At 48.0% G+C, this 22,015-nt stretch overlaps 1 protein-coding gene across 1 annotated transcript in view; it reads left to right on the top strand.

Moving 5' to 3' along the window:
- Positions 1-22,015, top strand: part of Itpr2 (inositol 1,4,5-trisphosphate receptor type 2) — a 356,230-nt gene that overhangs the window by 112,292 nt on the left and 221,923 nt on the right. The window contains exons 21-23 of the mRNA XM_051173394.1: positions 720-870; positions 16,030-16,223; positions 19,304-19,433. Of these exons, the coding sequence (XP_051029351.1) occupies positions 720-870; positions 16,030-16,223; positions 19,304-19,433 (475 nt within the window). The remainder of the gene's footprint in view (positions 1-719; positions 871-16,029; positions 16,224-19,303; positions 19,434-22,015) is intronic.

Below are 22,015 nucleotides of genomic sequence, written 5' to 3'. Positions count from 1 at the left end.
CACTTCCGCCTCGCTCTGGTGGGTGTTGGTGGCCCTTCTTCCGTGCTGGCTTGTCCACACAGCTCAGCCGTTTGCCACGTGGCGTCTCTGTGGGCCGAGGGTCCTGGCTTCCCACAGAGTGAGAGCAAGTGAAGGAGAGAGGCGGAGAGTCAGGAGGGGAGAGAGAGGGGGGAGAGGGAGAGGGGGAGGGGGAGAGGGGGAAGCGGAGAGGGGGAGAGCATAAGAGAGCGCGAGGGAGAGCACTTACATGCACTGTCCCATAGTCTAACCTTGGCTAACCTTGGGTATGGCACAGCATTTCTGCTCACACATGACAGCTGACACTGGAGTCACGTCTTGGAGCTGCATCTCACCCTTATTATTTTCTGTAGTACCAAGAAGGCCACAGGCCAGGACAGGGGACATAAAATTCTGGGCCCATTTATGGCTCACATTTATTAAAGTAATTTAACCACTGATTAAGTGGTGTCTTCCTGACTTACATCTAAATAAGTAGTAGATATTGTAACATAAACTCCCTAAATCACCCTGAGGCCTCTCATGAATTGACCATATATTTGGATCAGTCACAATCTGAGCAGTAGCCTTTACAGGGATTTTAAACCCTAGGTGTTAAAGAATTAGGGACTTCGAAATACTGGAACCACTTTAGACATAAAGGTTGCAAATGTTTGTTCCGTTTTTCAATGCTGCTCTGTCCTCTGCTCTTCCTGACAAAGGTGGTCCACCTGGCTCGGAACCTGATATACTTTGGATTCTACAGCTTCAGTGAGCTGCTGCGGCTGACCAGGACGCTGCTGGCTATCCTAGACATCGTCCAGGTCCCCATGTCATCGTACTTTGAAAGATTAAGCAAATTTCAAGATGGAAGTAAGATTTTTTTTTGAGGGATGCGATGATGTTTTTGTTATTAGTTAGGGGTGAGATAAAAAACCGTGTGTGTGTGTGTGTGTGTGTGCGCGTGTGTGTGTAGTACTGTTCACATGTTTATGGGCACACAGGTACTGGTGAGCATGAATGTGTGTGTGTGTGTGTGTGTGTGTGTGTGTGTGTGTGTGTGTGCGCATGTATAGGTCTGGAGTTGACTTCAGTCAAGTATCTGTTTTGATTGCTGCCTACTTTATTAATTGAGGTAGCATTTCCTGAAGAACCCAGAGTGCACACATCCCAGCTACTCTAGGGATTGCCCTGGGGAGCCCCTTGTGTCTGCTTCCAGGAGTGCTGGGGTTACAGGCAGCTACAGTGTCTGCCTGCTTTGACAAGGCTTCTGCCCATCTGAATCATCAGACTTGCAGTAATATCCATATAATAGCCATACATTTTTTTTTTGTAATGGTGATTTGTAATGGAACGTTGTTTCTAGGACTGATAAGGATGTGTGCATGCTGGACATGCCCCTGTGGGGATGTGAGCAAAGGAGGATTGGGTAGATGAGCTGATGTGCAGTATAGTTAGAGTTGAGACCTCAGCTCAGCACATGGAGGGGCAGAGCTCGAGGGATCCTTTGGAGTTGTCACACACGGAGATAAGAGGGCAAATATGTGTTTGTGGCAGTCATCCATTAGCTAATGGCTTCATTGTGGAAGAAGATGCGTGACACAGGGGATGTGATGCCCTGCCCTGCCCTGGAGTGTGACACAGGGGATGTGGATACGCTGCCCTGAAGTGTGACACAGGGGATGTGGATACGCTGCCCTGGAGTGTGACACAGGGGATGTGGATACGCTGCCCTGGAGTGTGACACAGGGGATGTGATGCCCTGCCCTGCCCTGGAGTATGATACAGGGGATGTGGATGCCCTGCCCTGCCCTGGAGTGTGACACAGGGGATGTGGATACGCTGCCCTGGAGTGTGACACAGGGGATGTGATGCCCTGCCCTGCCCTGGAGTGTGACACAGGGGATGTGATGCCCTGCCCTGCCCTGGAGTGTGACACAGGGGATGTGGATGCCCTGCCCTGCCCTGCCTGGGAGTGTGACACAGGGGATGTGGATACACTGCCCTGGAGTGTGACACGGGATGTGGATGCCCTGCCCAGGAGTCATGTTGAGTGAGACACTGAGCTGATGCTGGTGACTGGGGGAAGCAGGGCTGGAGAAGGTCTCTGCACAGAGCTCAGGAATGGCCACTGTAGTACAGGACAGGATGGAAAAGAAAAACCAGATGTCCAAGTTCAGGCACGAAGAGGGACTCTCTGATCAGTAATTTCAAATGGGGGCTTTCCAGAAAAGCTCTAGGGATGAATTGCTGCTACGCTACCAATCTCAATGCCTTTAACACAGCACAAAAGCCATCAGAGCCCTTCACCTTCAGTGCAGCCTGAGTCCTAGCGCAGTAAAGACTTAGTCACTGCAGCAGAAACGCGCAGCGATGATGGTCTGGACGGTTATTCTGACAGCTCCAACGACTAGGACCTCTAGGGAAGATTTTGTGTAGCTTTTACTAGGGATGTGAACACATGCCTCTTTACTGTGGAAAAGGCACTGATGATAGACCAAAGGAATAATTCTATCCAAATCTAGTTTAGTGAACCAGTGAGTTACCGAGTTACTCACAGGGGTATGTGTGACTCAGAAACAACCCCATCATTGAAAAACCTACCCAGCGTGGGCAGCTCGGGCAAGCTCGGTCCCTGGAGCTCCCTTACAATTTCCTGGCAGCCAGGCAGACAGGAGCCTTTTGTCCTCAGCAATTGCTTATTGCATCTATAACCCGGATGAGGGGACTTATGGGTTTTACAAAGTGTCAGAAGCTTCCCGAGCCTGATGTGTTTCATTTATTTCCTTTGCCCTATGAGTTTCCCTCCTATCTCTAGGAGGGAGTGCTCCAGTTTGGGGGAAGCAGCCACACACGGCGAATGTCCCCGTAGAGCACTGGCTTCACAGTCGGCGTGTCACTGAATGCAACCTTCTTGGAGGAAGTGGGTTGTTAGGCGTGAACACTGATGTTTATGACCTGGCTCCACGTCCTGTCCATGGAGATGTGAGAAGTCTCCACATCGTGTTCCTACCCACAGGTCTTCTCCATGACAGGCTGTGCCTCTTCAAACTGTGAGCCAGGAAAAACAAAAAAACAAAAAAACCCTCCCTCTCTTAACGCTCTTAACTTCTCAGGTGTTCTGTAACATTGGAGCAGAAACAGAAGGGGGTTGTGTGGCAATTACCCTCAGAAAGTCGAAATGCAGAGAGAGTCCAGTAGATGAGGACACATAGAGAGACAGGGACCTGAGAGACCCCAGGCGGTGTCTTGGGAGCTTCTGGAATGAGCAAGTCTGGAAGCTTGAGACAGGAGACACACCCTTGAGTCTCGTGTGCAGAGGGAACAAAGCCTGTGTGAGTCTGAGCATCATCACGAGGGGATGACCTGTGTCTGTGCCCCCGCCAGAGCCATTTTAGAGACATGTGCCGTAGACATGTGCCGGGGGAGAGAAGCTTCCATCCCAGGCTCCGGTGCTGTTGACCCATGAAGCTTAAGCCAGACAAATCCCAGCGTGCAGAGGGCAGGTGGCCACTAGGTCACCCTCCAAGCTGAGAGGCCGTTGGTCGCCCACCGATAGCTGTTGGGAGGAGGAGAATCATTTTTCTGTGAGGGTGTGGTCCCTGCTAAGTTATTCATGCTCCAGTGGATGGCCTCACACCCAAGTGTATGGGAGCGGCACAAATTGTACTTAATGAGTTGAAAAAATAAAAAAAGGACATGAAGGCGTGTGTGTGTGTGTGTGTGTGTGTGTGTGTGTGTGTGTGTGTATCCTGGAGGAATTGTGGGAGAGGGAAGAATATGATAAAAAAATTATTATATAAAATTCTCAAAGAACTAAAAAAAACAAGCAAAAAAATCAAACCAACTAAACAACCCCCCCAACAACGACAATAAAAGCAACAAACAAGCCAGTAAAGGGAAAGACTTCTCCTGGAGACGAGGAGCTGGCCACGGTGCCCCGTCTTTTACTGTAAAGGGGACATCTGTTCCTCACACTCATCAATCTAACACGGTTTATTGGCTGTGTTATCAGTCAGGGAAAGAAATGCTCTTTTCAAGCAAGGGCATTGGCTCTTAGCCCGCTCCTTAGCCTCATACTGTCATTCACTGTCTGTGATTTAAAAGCATCGACTGTGGAATTGATCTTTTGGATTGAAGAATTATTTCAGGAGGTTTTTTTTTTTTTTTTGGTCACACATAAAAATGACAAAAAGCATGAACATAATGGCTGACAAATGGGATGTTTGGGGTATTATATTTGCAAGTAGTACATTTATTAAATTATACAATTGGCTTCTTTTCATACCAAAGGAAGTGCAGTGCAAAAATTTTGGTTCTTTCCTTGTCATGTATGTATAATGTGTGCATATGGTGTGTGTGCATGCATGTTTGTGTGTGTGTATGTGTGTGTGTGTGCATGCATATGTTTGCATGTGTGTGTACACATGTATGTGCGTGTGTGTGTATGTGTGTGCACATGTGTGTGTACATGCGTGAGTGTATGTGTGCGTACGTGCATGTGTGGTGTGTGTGGGGGTGTGCACATCTGTGGGTATGAGGAGGTCCAAGGTTGATGTTGGGAACCACCCTCCATTACTCTTCTGTCATATTCCCTGAGGCAGGGGATCTCAATCAAACCCAGAGCTAATCCGTATGGATATGGATGGTCTCACTGTGTGGCTCTGTCTGCCCTCTGAGGTGGAATTTTACATGGCCTCTAAGTGTTTGATCTCAGGTCCCCACAGTTCTGCAGAGAGCGCTGTAGCCACTGAGCTGTCTTTCCCGTCCCAGATTCTACTTTTTGCTGCCGCTAACAACGGGTTACCCTAGCTGTGACTCTCACTGTACCCTGCTCTTCCCCCCCTCATTTCTCTCCTCCTTTTAACAGAATATTTAATATTCGCACGTGCACCTGCTGTGATTAGATCAGACCCACTCCCTCATTTTATTCCTTCCAACCCTTACCTGTCTCCCCAGTTGATCTCTCCCAACTTTATGCGTTTTCTCTCTTATTTTGTTTGATCTTTTAACATTATTTTTTAATTAGATATTTTTTAATTAAACATTTAAAACTACTTCACTCTTCCCTGTCCTTCCAATCCTCTCTCCCTCACTCCCTCTCTCCTCCCCAAACGATGGCTTCTGTTTCTTCGATTATTATTATACCATGTGTAAATGCACACATTTGCGTACAGCCTGCTGAATCTGTCTAGACTGTCTTGGGTTTGTATCATTTCAGAGTTGACTGCTTGGTTGTTGGATAACCAAACAGAGGGCTCATCCCCAAGAGAAGCTAAGTTATTCCTCCCTCAGTGGCCATGAGTTGCCTGTAGTTCTTTGTTTAGGAGTTGGACCCTGTGTGATTTCCTTCTGTGTTAGCATGTCTATTGATATTGTCACTGTTCAAGTCTTGTTTAGGAAGCCATATTGTTGAGGTATCATGGGTGTAGCTTCCTTGTTATTTCTAAGAGACACAATTTCACAGTAGACTTCCTGAGCCCCTGTCTCTTAAAATCTTCCTGCTCCCTTCTTTAAGCCGAGATATATTGTAGATATGTCCATTGTAGATATGTCCATGATCAGTTGATCTTTGCAGTTTGACCGGTTGTGTTTTTCTGTAATGGCTGCTGCTTGCTGCAAAGAGAGGTTTCTAGGGTGTGGGGTGAGACCTACACTTATCTGTGGGTATAAAAAGTTTTAGAATGCAGTTCCAGTAAAATGACAGTGGTAGCGTCTCCTCTAAGATCCATGATGTCACTAGACCTGGGTAGTTGGCTAGGTTTCAGGCACCAGGCATGACTTCACTCCTATTGAGACAGCTGTTGGTTAACTCCAAGATATGAATTCCATTATTGCATCTTTAGACATCGTCTTACTTTTCTATTGCCACGACAAAACATCATGACCACCACAACTTATAAAAAGAAAGCATTTAATTTGGGGGTTTACAGTTCCAGAGGGTTAGAATCGATGACCACCATGGTCAGGGTGCATGTAACAGACAGGCAGGCAAGCCTGGGGCTAGAGCATTAGCTGAGAGCTTATGTGTGATCCACAAACACGAGGCAGAGAGAGCTGACAGGGAATGTTGTGGTCTTTTCAAACCTCAAAGCCTATACCCAGGGACACACCTCCTCCAACAAGGCCACACCTCCTAACACTACAAAACAGTTCCACCAACTGGAGACAAAACACTCAAATACATGAACCTATGGGACCGTTTTCATCCAGACCACCACAGGGTATCTCGCCTTGCTGGTCATTGTGATTTATAGGCATCACAGCTGAGTAGGAATATTGATTGTTTTACTCTTTTTTGCAGCTTGCACAACATCTTCTGGTACTTTGAAAGCTAGGCTCTAGGAGGCCTTTATGTTAGACGCAGCCTGGATCATCTGAATCCATTGTCCAATGTGTGAGGTGTCTTTGTCGATAGAGACGTACCTTCAACCTCTGAGAGGCATACAAGGGTCAAAGCAGTAGCCTGTGGTCAGTACCCTGACCAACCCTGGAATAGAATTCCTCATGCCTGGTGCTGGATTTTTGTTAGTCTGTGGTTCCCTGTGGGGTCATTGCCAGCCCAAGTGGTATAAATCCATTCAATATTTGTATGTATATATGTGCAGATATAAAATAACATGCATCCCTGAGGTGTTATCAAATACCTTGGTGTTATTTGCCCCTCCTCCCCCCCCCACTAGAGCCCCTTTGTGAGTATCCTTCATATCTGCTGCCTGGGTTCAGAGAGGAGGCTAACCCACAGCATCAGAATCTGGCTCCTGAGTGCCTTCACAGCTGTCTCCAGCCCCTGAGCCAGAATCTTTCAGGAAACTGAAAAAACAAATAGACAAATAGCTTCTTTTTTCTTTTCTTCCTTCCTTCCTTCCTTCCTTCCTTCCTTCCTTCCTTCCTTCCATTTCTCTCTCTCTTTCTCTCTTCCTTTTAACATCTGTCATCCTGTTTTTTCATAGCTCCAACTTCTTGGGGGTTTCCACAGTTCACCGACACACGGGCCTCTCCCTACCGGGATACTGGGAACGGCGCTGGAGATGGGAAACCACCATGGAGAATTCCATTCAGTTGGTTTCCTTCTCTGAGATTTCAGGTTGGCAATCGTCCTCATGCCATTCCTGTGGCTGAGATAAAATCCCCTAGAAACAAGCAGAAAGGGTCTAACCTCGCCCACAATTCCATGTCACAGTCTGTCACTGTGGGGAAGTCACAGACTTGGGACAGTGAGACAGCTGGTCATGTGACATCCACCGTGCCGTGGGGGACAGACAAATGCTTGCATACACATTTGCTCAGCTTGCCCTGTTCACGTACCCAGTTCAGGGCGCAGCCAATGAAATGGTACTGCCTAATTTCTGAGCGGTTTTCCCATCTCAGTAAACCCAATGAAGAACAATCTCTACCAGGCGTGCCGTAGGCCAACCTGAGGCGCTTACGAAGTGGTTCTAGGCTTATGTTGGGACTCATTCTCAGTCTCTACCTTACTCAGGGAGGCAGGGTCTCTCAATCAAACAGAGTTCACGACAAGGCCAGTCTCACTAGCCAGCTTGCTAACTAACTGTCAGAGACAAGCTGCCTTGGCTTGTCTGGAGAACAAGACGTGGGCAGCCACAATGCCCGCAAGGATCAGAGTTATCTGGGCTGATATGTAACCCTGTGACCCAACACAGAGCCTGGGAGAGGTCAGGAGGGAGAGTGAGAGGCCCTTTGGACACACAATGGACCAGGAGGAACCCTTGTGCCGGGCATGCTGGGAGAAAAGCCACAGCACCTGGTGGCAAAGAACGGGGCACTCCAGTCCTGTTCTCCCCTCCTCCCTTCCTCCCCTCTCCTCCCTCCCCCTCCCTCCCTCCCTCTCCCCCCTCCCCCTCCCTCCCCTCTCTCCCCCCTCCCCCTCCCTCTCCTCCCTCCCTCCCCTCTGTCCTCCCTCCCTCCCTCTCCTCCCTCCCTCCCCTCTCTCCTCCCTCCCCCTCCCTCTCCTCCCTCCCCCTCCCTCTCCTCCCTCCCTCCCCTCTCTCCTCCCTCCCCCTCCCTCTCCTCCCTCCCTCTCCCCCTCCCCCCCCCTCTCCCCCTCCCCCTCCCTCTCCTCCCTCCCTCCCCTCTCTCCTCCCTCCCCCTCCCTCTCCTCCCTCCCCCTCCCTCTCCTCCCTCCCTCCCCTCTCTCCTCCCTCCCCCTCCCTCTCCTCCCTCCCTCCCCCCCTCCCCCCCTCCCTCTCCTCCCTCCCCCTCCCTCTCCTCCCTCCCTCCCCTCTCTCCTCCCTCCCCCTCCCTCTCCTCCCTCCCTCCCCTCTCTCCTCCCTCCCCCCCTCTCCTCCCTCCCCCTCCCTCTCCTCCCTCCCTCTCCCCCCCCCCCCTCCCTCTCCTCCCTCCCTCCCCCCCCTCCCTCTCCTCCCTCCCTCCCCTCTCTCCTCCCTCCCTCCCCCTTCCATTGAGACAGGTTTTCTCTGCACAGTCCAGGCTGGCTTCAAACTCAGGGTCCTCCTGCCCCAGGGTCTCATGTTCTAGGATCCGCACACTACCTGCTGTGGAATTCCGTTTTCTATTTTCCTCACATTTCCCAAGGAAGTCAGTATAGGACAGTTTGCATCTACTAAGAATTTTTGATTTAGCTTGATGTGACTTCGTTATATTAAAAAGATGAAAACAAACAAGGCATTGTTCTGTTTCCAGTCTCAGAAGCAGTGTCGTTTCTGAATCACAGTGTTGAAGGTTCTGCTGTTTTGAAATGGATGCTCTCCTCCCCTTCTTACAGCCCCTTTGACTCTGGTTGGTACTCTGCTATCCATCAAAGGCACCCTCCTAAATTTCAGTTTCTGCCCCTTTCTGTAGCTCTTGCCATTTCCAGAGAATGACAGCTGCTTATAGTGGTGCGCAAATGCCTTCATCATGTGAGTTTTTCCTTCTTGCTGTTTCTGCAGTATCATTACACAGTCCTCTGCCATCTCCAGTGAGCTGCGTCTGTACCTCAGATAATACGGTCATGCATAGCGTGCTATGTTCGGCAAATACGTATTTATAAGAGTAGGCATGCTATTTAGCCTAGGTATACATCAGGCTGTATCATGTAGGTTTGTGTCGGTATTCTTTGTGATGGTTGTCCTCCATGCTAAGGATCATGCTGTTGTTGATAAGCCTTGATGTCCTTTCCTGTCTTGCGCATCACTAGAACAAATGCTTGTGACATTCCTTTTGTGAGAAGTGTGAATCAGAAAGACAAAACCTTTTAGAGACCCTAACTTACAAACACATATTTTTAATTTAATTAAATTTAATTTAATTAAAATATAATTTAATTAAAAATGTCTCTTTTGCTTGGAAGATTCAGGTTTATTGAGCAAAGAGAACAATAGTGAGTTGAAAAGCTGTGAGAATCAGTTCTGTTTCTGCTGGTCCGGGTCCTCTGGCAGATAGGCCTGTGGAAGGACCCATCCAGCCAGTCCCTTCCGGGGCTGAGCAGGAGTGGAGCGTGTCAAGGACCCAGACCCCTCTCCTATCACCAGAGAGAACCACACAGAGAGAATCCCACTGAGTCAGGAACCTTGTCAAAGCATGGGCTCGTTTTATTGTAGCAGGCAGGTACTTATATAGCATTGGGGCTGGGACATGACCTTAGGATGGGGTGAAGTATTGGGGCCAGTTATGATTCACCATGTCAGCAGTAGCTAGGCAGAGGCAGTTTTAGATTAGGCCTTGCTGAGTCACTCTAGTCAGGCTCAGGAAGTTACACTGAGCTTACTAGGCCTCAGGCTTGAGTCTTTTAAGGCCCAACATGTTTCTAAAGCTGGTTCTGGTTCTAAAGCTGACCTGTATCAGATCTAGTGTACTAACATATACTTATTTGTTTTATACAAATATTTATTTAGTACAGTTCACTTGACTATACATATTGTTTACTGCCCATAAATATACATATATTTGAATATTAAAATATCATTCCAAATATGACTTGTGAAAATTGTTAAATAAGAAGGTAACTTAGTAAAGTCTTTGTCATGCAAGCATGAAGGTCAGAATCCCCAGAATCCATGTGTAGCAGGGTGTAGTGTAATATGAGGTCCGAGGAAGCTGAGGTAGCTGAGTCTCTGGGGCTCACTAGCCATCTAACCCAGACTACTTGATGAAACTCCAGGCCAGTGGGAAACCCTGTCTCAAACCAACTAACCAGCCAGCCAGCCAACCAAATAAACAACCAACTAGCCAGTCAACTAATCAGACAAGCAATCAACTAACCAGCTAGCTAACCGACCAACCAACCAGCTAACTAACAAACCAAATAACTAAACAAACAACCAAACAACTAATCAACCAACCAGTCAAACAAACAACCAACTAACTAACCATCCAGCCAAATAACAACCAACCAACCAGCTAACCAGCCAACCAACCAATTAACCAACTAACCGGCTAATTAGCCAACCAACTATCTAACCAACCAAAAAAACCAGCTAACTATCCAACCACCCAAACAAACAACCACCAACAAAAGTTTGGATAGTACCCTAGAGTGACACCTGAGGTTGACCTGTGGTTTCTACAAGCACATAGATATGTAGACGTGCACACACATGTACCTTCACATCAACAGACACACTCTTACACACATGGGCACCCCTGAACACACACCCACGTGCACATACCACACACACGCACACGCACACACACGCGCACACACACGCTCAAAGGGCGTTATAGCTTTCTAACCACACGGGGAGTGGGAAACAACACGATAAACAAACAGCTCTAAACACCGCCTGGTTTTTTGTTCCTGTGATTCTGTTTGGCCACTCATGTGACATGCTTTTGGTCATTTTTGCTGTACCATGTTAACAGTGCATTTAGATGGCCACTGTTACCTGTGCCCGGCAGTACTTTTAGGAGGAATGACAGGGTGAGGTATACACAAAATTCACATTATGAGACAAAGTTACTCTGTAACATCTTATAGCTCTCTCAGGCAGGGTTTGCTCATAACCACGGTACAGAAATTGTTAATATGTTCAATCATTTTGACTCAGTAGAATTGGAAGATTTACTCAAGGTTTGTCTATGTTTCTGTGAGATGTGTCAGGAGCAAACAACATCCCCAGCTAAATTAGCCAGTACACTGTGGTGAAGCGTTTCTGCAGCCTTGAGTTTACTCCTGTCTCTGAAGCCAGGAGGAGAAGCTGATGCCTCTGGAGATGCTGGAGTGACAGGAGTGGGTCTAGGCACTGCACCACACCACACACACACACACTCACACGCGCACACACACACACTAACACTCACTCACACACATTCATACTCACACACTCACACACATATACACTCAACACTCTCACACACACCCACACACTCACACTCACACACAACACCCACACACTCACACTCACACACAGCACACACACACTCGCACACACACACTCACACACTCACACACATTCTCTCTCTTACACACACACTCTGTCTCTCTCTCTTACATACACACACACACTCACACACACACACTCTCTCTCTTACACACACACTCTCTCTCTCTCTTACACACACACACACACACACACACACACACGATCCCATGTATATACGGAACACATATCTCCTCACACCTGAAAAGTCAAACAAGAAAAAATAAATAAATGGTACCGTATGCGTGCACGAATGACTCGAGAACCCATAGGGCGGTTGCTTTGGAATCGGAGTGGGGAGAACTCTGGGGGATTGACCCTAAAGAGGGAGCAGTCTGGTGGTGGGAATGCTCAGGTCTGGACTGCATATGGCGTGCATGTGCCTGCACTTCTGGGAGAACCCTGCATACCTCCGATCCGATGCTCTAAGTTACCTCCCAATCACAGAACAGTACTGAATCCATGTGTGGGCTCATCTAGCCAGCTGGGAAGAATTAAGATCAGTTTTGCAGATTAAAAACCCTGAGTTTTGGAATAACACTGAAATGTCAGTGTTTGACAATGATGAGACATAGAGCTTGGCCATGTGCACTGCGAAATCCTTCCAGGTCTCTAGTGTAGGGGTGGGAAGTGATTTCCTCCCGAGCCCTCTGTGATACCCAGAGGCGATGGATGGTGAAGCCCTCACTTCTTCCCTGTGGCTGTGTAGAAATCACTCTGACACAAGCAAGCTCATTTCATCTATGTGACCTCCAGGTTACTGTAGTCCCTAAGGGAGTGGGGGCAGAACCATGGAGGAGTGCGGCTTGCTGGCTTGCTCAGATCGTTTTCTGATATAGCCCAGGCCCTCCGGCCTAGGACTGGTGTCACCCACGGTGGGCTGGACCCTCCCACACCAATGGACTTTAAGACAAATGCCACAGGCCAATCTGACCAGGGCAGTCCTTCCCTCGATTGAGACTCCCTCTTTAGGTGACCCTAGATAACATGCGAAGAGGACTTAAGACAAAACACAAGTTATCTGTGGGCAAGTTTCAGTCCTGTTAAGTCTTTACGAGGCAGAGAAATTAACTTTCAGTTTGTGCAGCTTCAGTGTCACACAAATTTCTCACAGCTTTCCACTGTTCTGAAACTGGTGAGAGACACTTGGCGTCTTCCCAATCGATGCTCTGATTTCAGGGTTCTCCCATGGAATTGGGGTTCCCTCTATAAGCACTTTCTCTCTCTCTCCTCTCTCCCTCCCTCCCTCCCTCCTTCCTTCCTCCCCCCTCTCTCTTTCTCTGTGTGTGTGTGTCAGAGAAAGAGAGAGGAGAGAGGAGAGAGAGAGAGAGAGAGAGAGAGAGAGAGAGAGAGAGAGAGAGAGAGGTCTCCATATACCCTGGCTGTCCTGGACTCATTATGTAGACCAGGCTAGGTTTGAACTCACAGAGACCCACCTACCTTTACCTCCCAAGACCTGGTACTAAAGTCATGTGCCACCACACCTGATTGTCTTTATTTTTTAACATAACAATGATGTTTCCCATTTCCTCAAATCTTTCAACATACTATCAGCTCAAATTCTTGATGTGGAGTTAATTATTTGTTAAAAAAATTGAAATTATAGGCTGTTGATTTTTCCAGGGAATTAAAAGAACATGTGTTAACTGCTTAGCTGAAAAGCATTGAGTTTTTTTTTTTTTTGAAGACTGGTCACCTTGGACTTGTCTTCAAAGTCTAGAATTAGAAATTTCCCTGTGGTAAATTTCTGTGGTTTGTGCAGTGGATATGCAGTGTGCCTGTGATCTGTGCAGTGGATGTGGACACACTGTGTGCCTGTGATTTTGTACAGGGTAGGCTGATGTTTTTAAGCTGTAGAAGTTCACAGCATTAGCGTTTCTCACCACAAGTGAAAAATGCAGCGTCTTTTGAGTTGGAGACCTCTGAGGTGGCCGTACATGGAAACTCTGGAGAATTCTGTGGTCCACACGCTGCAGGCATGTGAGGACGTGGGCGGATGGGAATGTACCCTCCTGTCTTCCTGATGACTACATGTGTTACACATTAGGATGCTTTCAGCATCTGGATTTTAATTTGTTGGTGACAGGATCTATATTTGGGGGAAAGAATTGTCTAGGCTAACCTTCTTTACAACAGTCATTTGATTAAGTGGTTACTCTCTAAGCACATCTAAGTGAGATGCAGACACCATGGGTGCCCCGGATTTTTGTGTGAGCCAGGGGTAAGGTTAACAAAGGAGCCTGTTCTTCATTAGTGTGAGAAGCCATCTCAGAGAGACTAGCCCGTAAACTTACTCAGCAGTGGGGTAAAGGGACTGAAGACCATCATTGCCTGTGACCATCAGCATACCTGCAACACCTTGCCAAGTGTGGGCCGTGCAGTGCTTTGGGAACGACGGTTGGGTTGTTTGAGAGACCTGGACAGTGGATCCTCTGCCTTTTGACTATTCTCATGGAAAGCATCTTCAAGCTGCATCCACCTTTACCCAGTCTTGGGAACTCCAGTTATGTAATTTTTTAACACCCGCTTTTTGTGATCCAAGTAGCCATATAACAAAAATTTCCAGGACTTGAAAATGCAAACCCAAGTTCATTTCTGCCTGGAATATGCCCGTCAGAGAAATGGTCAGTGTTCCATGAACTCTAAATCACATCGCTGGGATTTTTACCTTTATTGTCTCAGCCAGTTGCACATTTGTAGAGGGTGGTGAATTCAGAGTGGCCACCATCTTTCCACAATCTGTTTGGGTGGAGCTATTATTGCTCATTGCCGTCCAGCCCATGGACATTCTTTTAAACGTCTTTTAAATCCTTTTAAAGTTGATTATTTGCGTCTTAATCCTGTGAGCATTTCCACAGTTTGCATTCTTCTGTTTAGTTTTGTTTTTGTTTTTTCGAGATAGGGTTTCTCTGTATTGCTTTGGAGCCTGTCCTGGAACTGGCTCTGTAGACCAGGCTGGCCTCGAACATAGAGATCTGCCTGCCTCTGCCTCCTGAGTGCTGGGGTTAAAGGTGCATATGTACCTCATTATTCCTCTTCCTCTCAGCTTACGCCCTCCGAATTTCTGGAACATTTTTTTTTTTGCTAAATGCTGAGGCCTTTCCTTCAGGCATAATTTCATGAACGCCCGAGAAGCCAAAGCCCACTGTTTGCAAAGAGGAGTTGACACTTGTCAAGTCCAGTTGCTTGTTGCGGGAGCTGAGATGTAGGAGACATGATGGGTCCTAAGTCATGAGAGTGACCGGGAGTTCCCTTGGCTGGCCGACTGCAGGTGTGGGTGCAAGTTGTGCTACATAGTGTGAGTGGAGAAAAACCAACAAAAGTCAAACCCAGAGGCAGCCCCTCGCTGGACATGTTTGTGTGAGTCATCTGTTTCTGTAGTGGCCTCAGATAAGGTAATTTTTCCTGGTTCTGAATAATAGATTTCTAGTCAGAGGAGATGAGTGGACACAAGCTTCTTGGAGAATTCGGGCTCCCCACCCCATGAGAAGTTGCTTACCTTTAATCGCACATCTAAACTCTTTTCACGTTATGAAAGCCTCATAGCCCTCGGTCTGAGTATTGAGGGAAGGTGCTCCAATAGGGCATCTGACAATTTGTGCGATCTTGGTACCCAGCCACGACCAATGCCTGCAATATTGGTAATTACTAAAACCATGAGTTTTTGCAAAAGACACCTTATTCTGTGGGCATCAAGACTCCAATCCTTCTCATTAAGGATATGCTTCAAAGGTATTTATTGGACTAAAAGATAAAAAAGGTGGTTTCGCTGTAGGGAAACCACAAAGGAAGTGAAAGCATTGGTGGCCCGCATACGTGTAAACATGCTTCTGACCCTCCACGGGAGGCCTGTTTAGAAAATATCCCTTGGCTGGGTCTGCTACCCATGATGTCTTTAGGGTTCACAGCTGACCTTCAGGGGCTCAAGTGAAGAGGTCTGCTTTAGTGTTTTGATCTCTAAGGCTCTCTTAAAAACAAAACAAAAATCAACTAAAACCTTTGAGACAATCCTTGTGGGCCACACTCAGTAAGGTGTTTACAGAGCAATGGTGGCTCTGTGCAGGGTGACTTCTGTAAGCAACGATGAGAGCCAGCGGCAGTCGGAGAAACCGCAGGGTGGATTCAGGGTCTCTCTGAGCTTCCCAAGAAGGCGTGTGCTCTTTGGATTTTTAAGTCTGCTTTTCCTTTGAAGCAGGCTCCTGTCATGTTGCCCAGGCTGGCCTAGAACTTTCTCCCTGTAGCCATTCTGCTCCAGCCTCTCAGGAAGAGTGATAGGCCGTCCCCTCTCCCTGGTCCCTCTAGATCTTAAACTTTAGGGTTGAAAAAATTTATAAGAGAGATAAGAGAACCATACTGATTTGCTCATAGGTACTCTGTCACGATCTTTGTTCCCCCAGTACAAACTTGCTGTATCTTAGAGATAAGACCATTTCTTTTTGTGGTTTTTTAAACCCTTCACACTGCTACATCCTAGCTTTTATAATAATGGATGCAAACATAAAAAAAAAAAAAAAAAAAACCAAGATGCATCGAGTTACATGTCGGGGTGTGAGGAACGCAGCCAAGCTCTCATGATATGGTTAACAAGCTGTGTGGATGCTGTGGCCACTCGGGTTTTACACGCAGTGACTCTATCCCCTTCTTGTGCCAGGCAACAATGTCATGAGGACCATCCACGGGGTAGGAGAGATGATGACTCAAATGGTGCTTAGCAGAGGCTCCATCTTCCCGGTGAGTGTGCCCGACGCACAGCCCAGCGCCCACCTGAGCAAGCAGGCAAGCCCCGGTGAGCAGGAGGACGTGACGGTGATGGACACCAAGCTGAAGGTCATCGAGATTCTACAGGTGTGTCCTGCAGCTTGACGCTAGCGGTGATGCTGCGTGGTCCCTTGGTTTCACTTAAGTGTTGGTGTGTGTGTGTGTGTGTACACGTGCGTGTGTGTACGTGCGTGTGGGATGCGTGTGTGTGCACGTGCGTGCATGCATGCATGTGGGGTGTGTGTGTGTGCACGTGTGTGCGTGTGTGCACGTGCATGAGTGCGTGCGTGTGGGGTGTGTGTGCACGTGCGTGAGTGCATGCGTGTGCGTGCATGTGTGTGCACGTGCGTGCATGCGTGTGGGGTGTGTGTGTGCACGTGCGTGTGTGCATGTGTGTGTGAGCCTGCAGCACAGGCTCACGTGGAACTTGTGTCAATCCTCCTGCCTCAGCTTCCTGAGTGCTGAGTTTCCAGATGTTAGGCACTGCATCTGGTTTCACTGTGCAAATGTATTATAATGCTATTGGTGTAATGTGATTCTGGAGTGTTATTGGCCTCATTTTAACCTGAAAAGCTATTGCCCCGTTTTATTGTTACTATTTTGAAGTCAAGGACAGAGCTGGCAATGCGTCTCACACCGTTGCTTCTTCGCATACGCATCCTGTCGATTTTTTGTCCCATGAAACACACTAGTGACATCTAGCAATTGCTTTGAGGGTGATAAATTGCTTTCCTGTGTGTTTATTATCAGCTAGTATTGACCCCGATTGAATATTTTCTTCATTTAAGAGAACTTTTTAAAGCAGGCATATCTAATGATGGAATTCTAATCATTTTCTGTTTTCGGTTGCTTGAAACTTATTAGTGAATTCCATGTACTATGATTTCCTGTTGTTATAGGAAACTCAAAAGTTTTATGTCAGACACGTTGGCATACACCTATAAATCCAGCACTCAGGAGGCGGAGGCAGGAAGATTTCTGTGAGTTCAAGGCCAGCCTGAACAAAGGAAGACCCTGCTTAATGCCCCCAAATCATCATTTACCAAACTTGTTAATTGTTGATTCTATTACTATACACAATCACCTGTCTTTGTGTTTCTAAGAGGCTAAGGATTTTTTTTTTCACATTAGCAAAGTTTAACACTTACAGTTTAATGAGCTCAGTTACTTCATGCATCAGACCTTCTGTGATTTCTAGCATGTTTTTGGTGGTGGGGGCGGTAACCCTGGGAAGCTTATGGTACCCTTTGTTGTAACGTTTATCCCAGAGTCAGGGAATGGAGCCTGCAGCTTCCCAGGCCGTCTCGAGAATGTGAACAGAATTTCCCACATCTTTCATCATCATCGTCTAACGTAGGCCAAGCTACCGGAAGTGGGTCAGCAGTCCTGGAAGGCCCCGTGCATTCTCCATTCTAAGTAATTAGATTTATAATCATAAAGCATTTCCCAGTTCCTCCAGGGTTTCCAAAGGCCAGGTCCCAAGAAATGTTGGCAGGGTTTCCTGTCCTGTGTTCATGGCCTTGAAACTTGGTGTAAGGCTTTATCCTGAAGCATGATGGATGACTGCTGAGTCATGCGACTCAACAGTGGCTTCAGCAATGGCGCCTCTCGCAGTGGCGGGAAAGTGGTGCTGTGTGGCTGCAGCCTGGCTCATTTCTGCCTCCTTCCAGCTCCTGAGGAATTTTTCTGAGCCTCTTTTGCTGTCTGACTGTCTGTCCACCCAGGGTCTCCTTTTCACAGTGTGATGCTGTCAGTCTGCTGACTTCTCAGAACATCCATTCCACAGGTCCTCAGTGGCGGAGGCTGCACTGGCTCTCTGCCAGCTCCTCCTCCTGAGGTGGGGGAGGGGCTGCCCTCTTTACCTCATGGGAGAACATGGTCTCAGTGAGTGTGATTTTATTCTTGCCCTCTGACCTGACTTACTGTCTGTGCCTCTACAAGTTTTTACATTTGTTTAATTTTCTAAGACAAGGTTTGTTCTGTATCCCTGACTGGCCCAGAGCTCACTGTGTAACATAGGCTGCTCTTGAACTTAGGGGAATCCTCCTGCCTCAGTCCCCCCAGTGAGCCACCATGCCTGGTCCTTCCCCTGCCTTGTTGTTATCTGCTATTTTTTTTTTAATCTTACACTACCTGCATCTTCATAATAAGACCAGAGGGGCAAAGGTTGTGGAATTATTCTGCGAGTTTTCATCTCCAGCAGATGTAAATGCTTCATTCATGTTTCATATTGAATTCTCTCCTCGGCCTTGGGGAATCTGAGCTTTAAAAATCTCCGTGTGTATTGAGCATCCATCGCCTAGTTCTGTCTCCACCCTCCTGCTTGAGGGGTGAGCCCCAGGCCTGTTATTAGTGTCCGTCTGCTCTGCACCCTGTAAATCCCCGTTCACTGGCGTCTCTTCATTCCCTGTGTACTCACAGGTATAAAGAGACACTTTATACCCCTCAAGCGCCACATTTACAACCTGCCCACCTTAAAATAGTATGCTAAAAAGGATTTGGAACTTCTGTGTGTAAGTGTGCGTGTGTGTGCATGTGTGTGCAAGTGTGTGTACATGTATGTGCGTGTGTGAGTGTGCATGTGTGTGCCTGTGTATGCATGTGTGTGTGCGTGCATGTGCATGTTGCGTGTGTGGGTGTGTATGTGTATACATGTGTAGGTGTGTATGTGCGTGCATGTGCGCGTGTGAGTGTGCATGTGTGTGTGCATGCGTGCGTGTGTGGGTGTGTATGTGTGCATGTGTGGGTGTGTATGTGTATACGTGTGTGCATGTGTGTGCATGTGTGTATGCATGTGTGTGCGTGTGCATGTGTATACATGTGTACGCGTGCATGTGTGTACATGTATGTGCGCGTGTGAGTGTGCGTGTGTGCATAGTATGTTCACATGAATGCATGTGTCTGCAGAAGCCAGAGTGTTGGACCCCTTGGAGCTGGAGTTACAGCTGGTTGTGTGTTATCTGACATGGTGCTGGGGACCAGACTCCAGTCCCTCACCTTTACTTAAGTTCTGGGCATGGAACCCCGGAGCCCAGGATTTCCTGGCAACAGCTTTACCCTCTGAGCCGTTTCCCCAGCCCGTGACCTGTGTCCAAGCGTGGTCTTAGCAGCGAGGCGCCTTTCAGGACCAGCTCATGGGGCTGAGCTTGCCGTGTTGCTCTTTCCAGTTCATCCTGAGCGTCAGGCTGGATTACCGGATCTCGTACATGCTGTCCATATACAAGAAGGAGTTTGGGGAGAACAATGACAATGGGAACGCCTCTGCCAGCGGATCCCCAGACACATTGCTGCCGTCAGGTACCTTCGCGATGGCATTGACCGCTTGCAGTTTACGTTCTTTTTAAATGCATCTTAAACAATACTTTTCATCCCTTGGAAACTTCTTGTATTTATGCAGTTATCCAGCCATCACTATCTCCCTCCAAGTCCCTCCCCCCACCTCACCGCCCTCCACAGTTTATTTCCTTGCTTTCGTTGTTGTTATTGACAGCCCTTGACTCCACTTAGGGCTGCCCATGTGAACTTGGACGTGTGGCTATTCGCTAGGGCACGGCCAACCTACCGATAGCCATGTCTTCAAAGAACAGTGACTCTCTGACCCTCAGCAGCCACCAGTTGCCAATATCCACGTTGGAGTTTTGGCTGGCCTGGTCTTGTGGAGGTGTCCTGGGCTGCTGTGAGTTGATGTGTGTGTGTGCCAGCCACATCATGGCTGACATCGGCGTCTCAAAGCACTCCTCCTCTTACATACTTTCTGCCAAGTCTTCTACAAAGTTCCCTGCGCCTTGGATGGTGGGAGGCTGGAGGTGACCCATCCCCGGCTGAGCACTCGGGGTTATTCATACTGTGTATTTTGGCCAGCTCTCTGCATTAACCATTACCCACGAAAAAAGAAGCTTCTCTGACCAGAGCTGGGGGCAGCGCAGATCTAAGCATGTAAACATAGATGCCTAGAAAGCTTCTTGGCAGCACAGGCATTTTACAACAGCAGCAGGTTCCACACTGGGGCCTCTGCTCTCCCCAGTCATAGGCTTTTGAGTAGACATTAATCCTTGCTGTTGTGCAGGCCTCATGTCCAATCAGAACGTGACTGGTAACGCCAATAGCCACCGTGGCACATCTCGGCATGTCAGTATTGAAATATACGGGGGCCGGCACTAGGTGAGATGGAAGTATTTTCGGCTTTGGGCTCTATGTAAATTAGCCAGCAGAAAGAGAGCTTCCTGCTCTGATAGGCTTGGTTTCTCTGTCTTGAATCCAAAGTCAGTGGTGTCTTCAGCAACTGGCGCTTGCCATTTAGTTTTGGTGGGCAAAAAGAGCAAACAATAATAGTCTGTGTTGTCCTGGGTGTCTGTGATGGATCAGTAACTCACAGGGAGGTAGTCTGTGCCTTGCACTGAGATTTTCATTTAAAATAACCCATGTTTTCTAGAAGCAGCACTGTCTACCCATGCAGGGGACTTCTGTTCAAATTCCATGTGTACATGTGTGTATACTCACATATATGTGTGTACATGTACAGGTGTGAAAAAAGCTTCTTTTTTCGTGGGTAATGGTTATATACACACACATATATATACACGTGTGCTTTTCATGCATGTGTGGTGTGCCTATGTTTATGCATATGTATGTACATATACATATGTGTGTATGTGTGTATGTGGCCCTGGGGGGTGGTGCCACCCACATTCACAGGGACTTCCCACCTCTTGGGCATCATCACAGGCACCCCCAGGTTTCCTTGGTGATTCTAAATTCAGCAGGTTGACAGTGATGGCCACCACAGCCATGGAATCCCTGCGCCCCAGGCCTCTTCAGCCGCAGCGGCAGAGCCGTAGTGTTTTGCACACTCTGTTCTTGCGGTGAAAATCTGAGAGCATTGCTCAAGCCTGGATCAAAGAGCAGCGTGAAGGGCGGCTGAGAGGGCAGCGTTTGTGGGGAAGCCAAGGTCAGCCGGAGAACAAGGAGGAGGAAGAGCCCCGAGGGCTCTTTATCTTAGGAATCCCACCTCACACGTAGACATTAGACTGTCTCTGAGAGTTGGAGCAAGGCTGTACAATTTGAGGCAGTAGGAAGGGATTTGTGAAGACTAAGAAATGTTGGCTCACCTTTTTCCTGGTTAGGCTATAAACTACATCTGAGGATGCAGCCAGTTAGTAAAGCTCTTCTGAGGCCCCCAGCGTGCAGACAGGAAACCCCTGGACAGTGTTAGGAGCCACGTCCTTCTCCAGCCCTCAGGTGGCCAGACGAGAACAGGTCATTGACTGCTAGTCTAGAGAGAATGGGGACAGACCAGTTGCCCCACGACCCACCTCTGCTTTGTGGGCAGCCTTCCCTGCAGACTGGCAGCCGCCCTTCCGCCCAGGCCAGGAGCCACCCCTGCACCACAGCATTTTCCCAGAAGCGCAGAACCCCAAAGGGCTGTTTCCAGGAACGATCGGGCAGAACCAGAAAGTCGTGCTGGCAGCTGCATTGACAGAGACGTAACAGTTATTGGCTCCCAGAAGCTAGACTTCTGGAAACACGAGCTCTGAGTGTCAGTAAAGTACCCAAGCAAAGGTTCTTAAAGGCACCCCAGAAGATCCTCTCTCTGATGGAGCCCCCTCCCCCGCCCTGAAACCTTTCTGAAGAGAATAGGATTTTGTGTCTCCCGTTCTTTTCGTGTTGCAGACGTGAGAAATACACAATCTATCATTTGGGCATGTTGTCTTAGTAAAAGTTTCTTCAAAATGGTGGTGGCAGAGGAAGGTGAGGACTTGTGGTTGGGTAGCACGGGAAGTGACCCTGCCCCGCTCTACGAGGAAAGGAGAAAGGATTTCTTTGGTCTTGAACTTGTTTTTATTGAGCTATACATTTCCCCCGTCCCTTCTCTCCTTCCC

Source organism: Phodopus roborovskii, unplaced genomic scaffold, assembly GCF_943737965.1.
Source record: "Phodopus roborovskii unplaced genomic scaffold, PHOROB, whole genome shotgun sequence".
In the NCBI taxonomy this organism is placed as follows: domain Eukaryota; kingdom Metazoa; phylum Chordata; class Mammalia; order Rodentia; family Cricetidae; genus Phodopus; species Phodopus roborovskii.
The sequence above is the reverse complement of the archived record's forward strand: the minus strand, read 5'-3'. Positions and strand labels throughout refer to the sequence as shown.